This window comes from Belonocnema kinseyi, chromosome 2, assembly GCF_010883055.1.
Source record: "Belonocnema kinseyi isolate 2016_QV_RU_SX_M_011 chromosome 2, B_treatae_v1, whole genome shotgun sequence".
In the NCBI taxonomy this organism is placed as follows: domain Eukaryota; kingdom Metazoa; phylum Arthropoda; class Insecta; order Hymenoptera; family Cynipidae; genus Belonocnema; species Belonocnema kinseyi.
Genome location: NC_046658.1, coordinates 65,308,505 through 65,320,859, shown reverse-complemented (window position 1 = coordinate 65,320,859; position 12,355 = coordinate 65,308,505). Strand labels below are relative to the sequence as shown.

Genomic DNA, 12,355 nt, shown 5'->3' with positions numbered 1-12,355 from the left:
CATCCCCGAAAACGAGAAGTGTCGTAGTCTATTGTAATTTTAATACCGCATGTTAAATTCAGTATGAAATACTTTAAATTCCTAAGACTTTAAATCGAAATTTGTTGCATCTGGAAGAAAATAGTTGTATTTTTAAGAAAAAAGTTTGGTTTTAACATAGAAAGATGAATTTTCTACCAATAATGATGAATTTCCTACCAAAATACGATTTTTAGCCTGATAGTTAAACCCCTAACAAAATATGTGAAGTTTTAATCATGAAAGATGAGTTTTAACGAAATATTAGAATTTTAAACTAAGATATATTTTTTTAACCCAAGAAGAGAATCGTCAAAGTGCTGCCATTAAACTTTAAAATCGGTTATGAATTATGTTTCATATTCAGGACTGAAAAGGAAAGTAAAATTGCCGAAAAAATTAAATTCCAAACAAAATTTTAAGTATATTTCAGATTCGAAAAATCTAATATTTTACGCGAAATGTAGAAGGAATGAAAAAATCTTTAGAATGTCAGGCAGTAATAAAAATAATTATTTATCAGTAATAAACACATTCTGTCCTTCGTATAATTCTCGACTGCCTGGCATATATCGACAAGAAAGTGACTCTTCTATTGTATATCACTATATATTTTTTTTGCTCTTTAAAAAATTTGCAAAAGTAATTGAGTTTGATACATTTTCTAATGATCATTGTCTATTATGGAAATATGCTGCGTCGCAATGTAAGTAACGTGCACGTTAGTTTGAATTTCCCTACTCTCTGACATTCTTGGACTAGGGTCAATCCATTTCTTTAATATCATAGTTGTTGCAGGGTTTACAAGTAGCAATGTTTTTGAAACTTGCTAAATTTTGACTGTTGGGTAAGTTAATTTTATGGTTAAAATAGTTTTCGAAAATTAAGTAACAAAGTTCAAAATAACTTTTAGAACGCAATTCTTAATTGATTTTAGATTTTGTTTTTCCTTTAAACAAATTTCGAATTATACTTAGAACTGCTATTAGCAAGAAATTATTGAATTTTTATTCTTCATAACCGTATGTTATTGCAAATAGCGAAAAACTGTTGGTTGTTTCTTTTTCTTCTATATTTTGGTAAACAATTTTCCTTTCCTTAAAGCCTCTGTGATTTAGTTTGCAAATGTGCTTGCAAGCGAAAAAAGGATTGATAAGCAATGTTATTTATTACAAAACAATCATAATGTCCATTATTGAAAATTATCGAGTGCTTGTTTTTGAAGAAACATTTGACCGAATCCATGTAGAAACAGGCAGGTTCTACACTTGAAGTCGCAGAATCCCTCGATGATAAAGTATATAGTTCTTTAGAGGAAATTAGGCGATACACGTTTTTGCCACTTGCAAAAAAAATTCACAATATTATGTGTATTTGATTTTTTTGTTTTATTTCTAAAAAAAAAAACAACAATTTTTTCTTTAAAGTTATATAACTTTTGACCTAACTGAGCTATTTAAAATTTCTTTCCGCATTCCAATAGACTTTATTGCCTTCTTTCGAAATCCCAGAGAAAATTTAGAAAATGTTCTAAATTAACAAAATAGCGTGGGTGTTTCTGAAAATACTAAAAGTCGATTTTTATACGGGCTAAATTACTTTTGTGGCCAGGAGAATTCTTTTCATAAAATCGAATTTTCGTATTTATCTTGCTTACAACGACAGATGCGAAGCAGCTTTAACAAAATAGTTTGCACAGTTAAAAAAAGTTTTGGAAAAAATGTGAAAAACGTGAAAAAATGAGAAAAAAATTCATGTATGATATCTTGTTCTAAAGATCTGGAGAAAGCAAATTTAGCTCCTTCGATAAGGGTTCATTTTCTACATTTCACTGAAAGTTTTTACATATTTTTTGAACGGCCCTAAACAGGTTAGACAACCCCCGCAGGGTCCCACTGATAGCAACTGCCATCTTTGAAAATTACACTGACTCCCAGTAGAACCGTGGTGAATGACACCTCGTCTCAAGTGGGTATGGCTTTGAGGTTACAAACCAGTAATAGTTTTCCATCTCCAAGAGCATCTATCACAAGTAAAATTATTTTAGTCGCATATTTTGGCTACTGTCGCTGCAAGAACCCTTTAAAATGGTTAAAACCTCTTTTCCTTCTCCTCGGCAGTTATGTAGACAATACAAAAAGGACAATTTTTTTCTGCAAAGCATTTCGCTCCATCGATCATTTGACTCTCAAGATCATAATGTTCTGTTCATTCGAATTATTTGATCTGATTTTAGGGTCATTTTCAGTTCAAACAAAATGGCCGCTAATTGTTTGGTGCCCATTTCATAAAGACATAACCTAAAAATTCCATCTAGCCGCATGCAAGTGAGACTGACACTTTGTAGGTGATATACTCTAATATTAGTTTTCTTTAATTTCTTAACTTTTCAAGTGCGCTGCACGATCAGAAACCATGAAAAGCTCGCATATGAGCTAAAGTACTCCAAGAAGTTAGCTATCTTGGTTTGACTTGAAACATAATCACCAATCAGATCATTATGATCTTTAAAGTCGATCATTAATTCCGGCCGCTCAAAATGTTCCTTTTTTCGGTATCATTTTTGTTGCATATGAAAATAATATTGATTTCGCTGTCATTAAAAAATTTGTTTAGTTTTTAATCGGCCTGAGCCAAGAATTCAATCACGAATATAATTAGTTTCTCCAAGTCCTGAAGATCGATTTTAGGTCTCCAGTGTGCACTGGAGACTGCTTTTGGACAATCGTAGTTCCAGAAAGTTTTGCACTTCTTGTTTTAGACCATTCTCCCTTTCAAGCACTCTTAGGGCCGCAGTATGCCTGTAAAGATACGCTGGTGCCCCTTGACTGACAGACCTGCGTAGCATTGTTTCCAGGCACTCATAATGCGCATTACACGCTCGGCACACTGAGAAACTTTGTACTGGAAAAATTACTAAATTAGTTTACAATCGAAGGACCAAGGAGATAATTCGTATATTTCAATACAATAATCGTAAGCTATGCTATTTTTATATGAAAATTTCCTATTGATAATACGAATCCTTAGTATTTTTTATATTAAAATCCTAAATAAGATAAATTAGAGGAGACATAATTAAATTATATAAAAATAGTAGAAGTAATAAGTACCTAAAATAAGATAAAAAACTAAATTTATAAGAGGAACTGCTATTGTCTGTAGGAATATGAATTGTACTATGACACTTTATATTTTTTGTATTATGGAGTAAGACAAATTCGGACAAATTCGGAAGATCGCTTTCGAATCTTAGGAAGTGACTTAGTAAGCGAGCCTAGCGTTGGACCGAGCGCAGCCGAACGTGAACGATGTCAGCCGACCAACGCTCTATTGAAATACCTTACATTTATCAATCACTCAATTTGGTTTGATGCAAAGATCATTATTACAATAAATTAGGATAATTCGAAAAGTTACAATTGAAAAACAAATTTTCCACAGTGAGCAAAAAATTATTTTTAAACCTCGATATTAGGATATTTGATTACGTTAAGATATAGTGCTTAGAATTTTGAAAATTCCATCACTGTGAACAATTAATGAATAATTTAATGGAAATCAATTTCTCTGCTAGCATTTACTAGTAGATATGTAAAGAAATATAATAGTGCGAAAGAGTTCAACATCCTATAATAAATAAGTCTGAATTTATAAGAAATAAGTCATGTTGGGTTTCTTTTTTCGTCCGCTAATCTGCCTGCATCAATTTTCACTAAGTCACTTATTGATTCAGTGCGCCGATCTCTCTTGACGTTACTATAGTCCTTTGCGAATATAGCAATCTTCTGTAGATATTAATGCAAGAAGTTTAGAATTTTCTTCTACTGAAATTAGTAAGTGGCTTTAATAATATATTGCTTTCTGGTTTATTACAGAGCTTAGTAAATACTGCAAACCTTTTTTTAAATAAATGTAACATTATAAAATTTTATTCCAATGAATTTTGTAGTTCGGCATGCAGTTACTAGTTACTACTCGAAGTAGTAAACATTACAAAAGTTTTGCTATGTCCCTCGATTGCAAACTAAAAATAGTAAAATCTAGTCTGATTTTTAGAAAATATTGCAGCAAAAAGTTTTTCCGTGCACCAATCGCTGGCGATATCTTGACGTAAAATTCGGTCATGGTATATTGAGGTGAAAAGAACACTCACATCTCTCGGTAAACCAATCGCTGAAAAGGCCGGACTGGGTTCACTTTAAACTGAAGATTGCAGTGAGCGGACCAATCAGCTGTTCTCACTGAAAGGCAGCCTGCCTTCCAATGAAGTGGTGGAAGCCAGTAAAATTTCTCCTTATTCTGCGATAAACGGGACCCATTCATTTTAGAAGCCTTGCAATAAACGGGTCTTGACTGCAATTAAAATAAAGAAATTATGCTGATAGTTTGTTTTTATACACATAAAAAACCAACTGAAAAATACTAACTGTAATAAAGCTTATTTAAATTTAGGATTTAGTTAACAGTACTTTTGCGATTTTTGTAGGACGTACTGGATTTATGGGAAAAAATTTGGTGGAAATCCGAGTCAAAATATAGCCCCTACTTTGAAGACTCTTCAGGCTAATATTTGTAAGTGCTAAGGTTGTAAAGTAGAGCATATTGCCATACGATTTTTGACCCTACTTTAGCACTCTTATGAGCAAAAAGTTCCGAATCTTCCATTTGGGGCGTCAAAATAGGGGCTTAGTTTTTGTTTCTAATTTATCGCTCCACACTCTAGCTTCCTGTACAGAATAAAATTATTTGACAAAAAATGTACAAAATGGAGCCAGAAGAAAACATAGTGACATTTGCGTAATGTTTAAAGTTATTTTGCACACAGCAAAAAATATCCATTAAAGTTTATAGAACTAATCCTATATTAGAGGATACGCTGGGTAGTTTGATAAAAGTTAAAATCGTTTTTGTTTTACATTGCGTTCAACTAGTACCGAAACTATAGAAAACAGTTCTATAAAATCATAACCGATTTTTCGCCACAAAAAAATAATCTTCTGTATTATTATATTATTACTATTATACTCTAATATTTGTTCACATGTTTAAGGACACAATTATTTGCCATTGCACAATCACTGCACTATTTCTAATCGCACGCTATGAAAGTTTTTATTCGCCGCGGGGGTTCGAACCCTATAAGTTTCGCATTCCTAACGCCTAGAGCCTCTCGGCTAGCCTAGCTTGTCATTTTGTGACTGTGAATTCTCTTTCGTTAAAAAAGCTTAGCTCGAGAGTTTAAGCGCACCTACGGCACCACTGAGGACAATCGCACTCCGCGCTTAGTCTTTGCATTTCTTTCGCATTCGGGTACAGACCTTATAAAATCAAAAGTGAACGGACCGACAACTGTAATTTTGTGATTTTGAACTCTCTTTTGTTAAAGCTCTTTCGGCTTTAACGAACACATTCTCATCACATATCTGGTGCTTCGCACTCGATTTTGTCCAACCTGTCAACTTTTATACATTATCCACAACACTTTTATATCAATTATAATACATTTTTTATGTAGCTCTGACAGGGATTACTTATTAAAAAATTGCAAAATAAAAAGTAAATTGTATTTATCATGATTATTTTTGTATTTGTTTCTTATTTTGCTTTAAATTATATTCTAAGCTGCCCTGAAAAATGTATCATTTCAATAAATGTATATCATTACAATTCATAATATGCATAAAAATTGAATCATACTAATTCTTATTTCTTGTTTTTATAATGTTTTTATTTTTAATGTTCTTTTTAATGAATAAATAAAAACTACTACGCATCTGCATAGGGTCTAATACCGGAACCTATATAGGAGCCTATGTTGTCTTTCGTCTTTTCTGTGCTTTTTGCAAAAAGTTAATTTTTTAATTTTTAATCTTACGTTTTACGATTAAAAGAAAATCTACTCGTCCTATCGAAAAATAATTAATAATAAATGTATAGATCTTTTTAGGCGAACAACTTTTGTCTGCTAATTTAAGTTTATACCTTGAGCCGTTTTTTCGAACAAATTTAATATTGTTATCTAGAATGTTATTTTTTACGACTAAAACAAAAGCTAACTGTCCTATAAAAAATGATAGCTCTTTTTTGGATGAACAAGTTTTGTCTCATTTTTTCTCATAGCTTATATCGAAAAGTGATTCATTCTTAATTGATTATTCAAAACCAATTTTACTGTTGCTTTTACAAACTGTGATAATGGAATTTTAGAGAAAACAACAAATTCTGTGTCACGAGGGCGCAGGCGTCGAGGCAACGACGCTACATATTTTGTGCGTTAAACTTTAAGAGCGTTAAAAGAAAATTTAAAAATTCTTCGGAGAATATGAAGCTTTAACGGAGACATAAGTATTTTTAGGAGTTGCTACGTAGGAGCTAGTAGAATAAAGAGCCGAAAAGCAGGGACAATACTTCCACTTGAAGCGTAAAAGTAGGGCCTATATTTCGACTCGGAAAAGCTTATACGAGATTGTCCAGAAACACGAAACAGCTATCTTGTAATGACGGTCAAGAAAGGCAAATTAATGAGCATACCAACTTGCCTGTACTTGGGCAACTATTTTAAATATTTTACTCCCTTATGAAAATCAAAAGAAAATTTGTCTGTAAAATTAAAATCGAACAAATATCTTAAATCTTATGTGAATTAAGTAAGCTTACAATTAATTTTTCGTATCTCGAACTTATGCTAGTATTCTTGACAGATTTTCGAGACCATAAGAAAAATAAATCCATATGTTTAGAAGAAACTTCTACCAATCAGTAGAGATGCAACGAAATCTGGATTGGGATTTTTAGATGAGGATCGTGCATGAATAAAGGATGTGTTTTTAAAGATACTTTTTACAAAAAAATGTGTTAGAAAACTATCTAAACTGTTGATTAATGTTTATAAGGTGTTCGTCGTATTTCCTGCAGCTACTACAACCAAATTTGACGATCCATTATAACAAAATGTAGCAATTGAAGTTAATAGCGTAATATATTAAAGCAATATTTGCAGAGAATGCCATAAATTAAAAGTAAGTTTGCATAATCTATGTAAATATATGTAGAATACATTAAAAAAATAAAAAATTATATCTGATCTGACTGAGTTGTTTTGGGGCTTTTGAGAATAAAACCTATGTAAGTTAATAGAAATCAAAGCGAATTGTCCTTTAGAATAATAAAAAAATCTTTTCTATCTACGTTTCGTAAAATTCCAAGAAGAGAAATATATTACCGGCAGTTTCAAGATTCTATAAGTTGTGCAACTCGTCATTTGGATCTGAAAAGTTCAATCTTTGTGGAAAATATTTCCAAAGCTAACAAAGAAGTGTTGCCCTTTTATTGAACATCGTTAGATTAGAAAGATGCAAATCTAGAATGCTGAAACGAGACTCTGAAGTATGAACTGAAAGACAAGGTGAGTTCGGAAGAACGATTTTGTAAATATGTGAGATATCAGGTTTGTTAGAAGGATAATTATTAATTTACTAATATTTTTTAGTTTAGAGTAAATATATGTTCAATTATTGTAATGTGTAATACATTTTTGATACAGACTTCAAAAAATTCATCAAGCGATTCAGGTTTTATTTGCAGCTCTCATATTTGATCTCACCTGAAAACTATATTCTTATGTATAAATTAAACTAAAAATTTCCAAAGCATTACAAATATTTTTGTATTCAGAATGTATAGATATCATTGTAATAAAATAAAGCCTCGTATTCTAGTACAAATAATCATTATCATTATAATAGTTCTATCAACGACCCACTGCAAAATACGAGGTCTGATCAAAAAGTAAGGTGTAATTTTATTTTTATCACAAAATATTTATTTATTCATCAATATTTATGTTGTCCTCTAAAAAGTAATAAAATAAATGCTGAGTGCAAGAGTGAAACTTTGTGTGAAAGAACGTTCACAATTACTTAAACAATTTTCATTTGTTAAAAAAACTTTTTCCCGTAAATCTGGAAAAGTTAATGAATATTAAGGAAAGAAGTTTCCGTCGAGAGATGCATGGCATATCACGTGCATGCTTAGTACCTAGAACACACACTATCCAGGTGTCCTAGTCAGGCAGCAACAAAGAATCTCTACAGACATAATGCGGCTTTAAGAGAAGTGTCCGGTTCTAGCCAGACGTATATCAGTGGTGAAACCAGGGCTTACCCTAATCCAAGAACCATGGTTATACATGCGAAGGATTAGTCGCTGGTCAGGGTGTATCGCCATATATAAGCTGCTGTCCGAACAAACTTCAAGGGTATGCATATCCGTCAAGGGAATGGATGCGATCTAGGTTCCTAAGCTCTGCTCCAGGGATCTCACTATTATTAAGGTAAGACTCAGGGGAAGAAGCGGAGAAAGACTAGAGGTGGTTATTCCCGCGGCTTATTTCCTTGGTGATGCTGAGGGACCCCCACCTCCCAGAAAGGTGGAAATTCTTATTCAGCACTGCCAGGAGAACAGCATGTCTCTGCTACTGGGTTGTGATACTCATTCTTACCACACGGTGTGGAGGAGCACAGACATAAATGGCAGAGGGCGAGATTTAATTGAATACCTAGCGGCACTGTGCTGGAGTATCTGAATCGGAGTGATACTTCCACATGGACGACAGGAGAAACTCCGTAGAAGACAACAGCGCTCTGCGAGGAACTGAAAGACATTCAAGATACAACAAAGTCCCACAAGATTCTGGCAAAAAATCCGAACGAGAGGAGGAAGAGTAAGATTAGGAGAAAGGCTGGTGTCAAGAGTTGGTAAAGGCTGATTGGAATTTACGCGCCAAGGTCGTTGACAACAAAAAGGCAGAATGGGCCATAGGGTCCTCTTCTCTGAACAGAATACTAGACCAGCCAGTAATCTGGACAGAAAGCATGTCGCCCCTCCTGTGTTGCATGGTAGTGGATGACCTCCTTTGTAGGCTAAATAAAGAGGGGTATTATACCCAGCTCTAAGCGGATGACTTTATATTCATAGTCAGGGGACTCATATGGAAACATTAAGGGGTCTTACACGGTCTGTATTACACAAAGTAGATCTCTGAAGCGTTAGCTCAGAAAAGTCGGTAAATCCAGAAAAGGCCAGCCTAGGAATTTTTACGGGAAATTCCAATGTGCCAAAAGTTGACGCTCCTGTGTTTTGTGTTGGCAGGCTGAGCTTTTCAGATTTGGTTAAATATCTGGAAGTTCTCCTAGATAGCAAACTGAAAGCCTAAAATGCGTACATGACTCTACTCTACTATCCTTGAACCAAAACTTATACATGCTGCCGAAGTCTGGTGGCCACGGGCGGAACTTAAAACGATACAGGGCAGGCTGCGACCATTACAAACCCTAGCATTCAGGGATTTGTGGGGAGCAAGGAGGAATACGCCCACAGTGGCGATAGAGTTCATTCTCTGTGAGAAACCCCTACATCTTGCGATAACTACAAGGGCGGCACATGCAATAGACCACCCGGCAAGAATAAGTACATGGAATCAGGGGACTACGCACAGGAAGCTCCCAAATGACATCAGCACACTGCCGATTCTAGAAATGTTGTTAGATAAAGTAACAACATGCTTCAACTTCACCAAGGCTCTCCACTTCTACATTACAAGCAGGAATATGTAGGAAGCAAATGCCAGTTCACTCTTTCAAGAGGAAATATGGTATATAAATGTATCCAGGGGTAGGGAAGCATAGAAGCAGGAATCCATGACAACATTAATAGAAGAAAACGCTGTTGGCTGCAGATTCTGATCTGCTCAGCCAAGAGACACTAATTGCAGCAGGGAAACCAGGCATGCCATCAGACCTGATTTCAGAATGTAAAATGGAATTAAACCAACTTACAGAAAAAAACAAAGTGGCTTTCATATGGGTCCTTTGTCACACAGGGATCAAGGGCAACGAAAAGGCAGAACCGCTGGTAAAACGCGGCGCAACGAGGAAATACAATACATATGACCAGAATCAGTAATGGGACTAGCGTCTTGTTGCATCGGGATGGCTATCAAAATCTGGAGCCGAACAAAGCACCCAGCAAACTAGAAATAAATGCAGGGTCGCCGAGGGGAGAAATCCATCCTGGGTACAATCACTTGAACTATCATATGCCTTAAATAGGGTATGACCCAACGACGGAGTGCAGGAAATGCGGCAGAGATTTTGAGGCAGCCCTGCATGTATTATGACAGTGGCTGCAATTAGCCAGGCTTGGGCCGCTAATCCTAGGGGTCCATTTTATGGAATCTAAGGAAATTACAACAAGATCAGGGATTGACATATTAGGTTTGACTAAAACATCTGGAGTTAACGACTGAGAGCAAATAGTTAAGGGTGTGTATTGAATTCAAGAGATATTGTTAGAATGAAAATTGCTTACCAAAAGATAGAAGAAAAAGGAGAAATCAACATTTCTTCGCCATTTGCATTAAAATAAAATTGTAAACAATAAAAATTCAATAATTTCTTGGTAATATCAATTATTAATTTAATTCTAATTTTTTCTAAAAGAAAACAAATTTTTTTAATCTATTGAGAATTGTGTTCTAAAAGTTATTTTGAATTTTGTAATTTAATTTCGCTCACTATGTCTGATAGTGAGGCCACGCGGTTTCACTAAAAAATTAATATCTCAGAAAGTTAAGTGTCCATTATTTTTTTAATTGACGCAGAAAATTATAAGGAATCGAAATATTAATATCGAATTAAAAATTAAAAGTCGTTTTGAATTCTATTATATATGCCTATAAATTATACGTTACACTTGCAAAAATCAACTATGATATAAAGGAAATGGATTGACCTTGGTGCAAAAAAGTCAGGCAGTAGTCCTACAGAACTAACGTGCACGTTTATTTCACTGCGGTACAACATATTTCCATAATAGACAATGATCATGAGAAAATGTATGAAACTTACTTAATTACTTTTGCAAATTTTGTAAGAAAGCAAAGAATAATTCAGTGATACAATAGACGAGTCAATTTCTTGAAGAACTTGAAGCAGTGAAATAAATTGGAGCAGACATTGAAAAAAGTGAAAAATTATAATATTTTTATAGTGATTTTGTTTAAATTTAAAAAGATTTTAAAAATCATGCCAGATGTTCGACAATTCTACGAGGGAGAGAATGTATTTATTACAGGTAATTAATTATTTTTATTACTGCCTGACATTTTAAAGATTTTTTTAATTCCTACCAAAATTCCGCGCAATCATGTCAGCGATTTAGCTGGCAATTTGTCTTCTAATATTAGGTTTTCAAAAACCCCGAAGAAATGAAATATTAGATTTTTCCAACTAATTTTTCCTGATTAGAACTTTACCTATTTTGTTAGGGATTTCAATATTAGGCTCAAAATCGTATTTTGGTAGGAAAATGATCATTATTGGTAGAAAAGTCAGTGTTCTGTGATAAAAAACACTTTTTGTTAAAGATTGAACTTTTTAGGTTACCTTTAAAATATGTGCATTTTTGGCTTGAAAATCCAACTGGTTTGTTAAAATTTCGTCCTTTAGACGTAAAAATTCATTTTTCATGATAGAAGATTGAAATTTCTTGGTTGAAGATTTATCTTTCTTGGTCCTAAATGACTTTTTTCCCCATGAAAGTTAAACTATTTTATTGTTACTGCAACTGTTTGGTTAAAAATCAATTTCTTTGTTGTCGAAAATTCGTTCTTTTGGGTTAGAAATTAATTTATTCTGGTAGAAACTCTTTTTAGTTGAAAGATAAACTATTTTGTTCAAGATGCATTATATTTCGATTTGAAATCTTAGGAATTCAAAGAGTTTTATACTAAATTTAATATGCGTTGATAAAATTAATTTTATTCAAAAGAATTAATGCTTCTCTTATTCTCCTTTTTTGTGAAAAATTAGTTTAACAACAGGCTTAAGGACCTTGCGAAACTAAAATTATTGTGTGTTCAATATTTTTCTCTAAAGTCAATAGTTAATATTTACTAGTTATTAGTTTTTTAGCATCCTAAATATTCACATATATGCAAAATAAAGCCTTTACTTGAATTTTTTTAATGTGAGATTTTTATTTAGTATATTACACGTTATAATTTTATACAAAGGCGAGCTTGCTGCACATGTTGTAAATATTTTATGCATAACTACTCTCTGAAATTACATTTCTATTCGGATTTAAATTTAAATTAAACCTTAGGATCGATTATGAACAACCTTTTTTATGCAGGCTTGACAACAATTTCACGTGAAGTTCTGATTCGAAACATCTAATACATTGTTTCTGAATGTTTTTGGCTACCTACTATTAGGGAAAAAATCATCAGCTAAATCGCTAACATGGTCAAGTAGCCGATTTTAAAGAAACG

General features: G+C 33.4%; 1 protein-coding gene across 3 annotated transcripts in view; it reads left to right on the top strand.

The window, feature by feature from the left end:
* The first annotated feature begins 817 nt into the window (after positions 1-817).
* Positions 818-12,355, top strand: part of LOC117167985 (fatty acyl-CoA reductase wat-like) — a 58,933-nt gene continuing 47,395 nt past the window's right edge. For 2 of the 3 annotated variants that reach the window (XM_033353273.1, XM_033353271.1), the window contains exon 1: positions 11,013-11,154. In XM_033353273.1, coding sequence (XP_033209164.1) covers positions 11,106-11,154 — 49 coding nt within the window. In that variant the 5' untranslated portion in view covers positions 11,013-11,105. Of the gene's footprint in view, positions 866-11,012; positions 11,155-12,355 lie in introns of those variants that run through there. The other variant, XM_033353272.1, reaches the window with a different exon arrangement.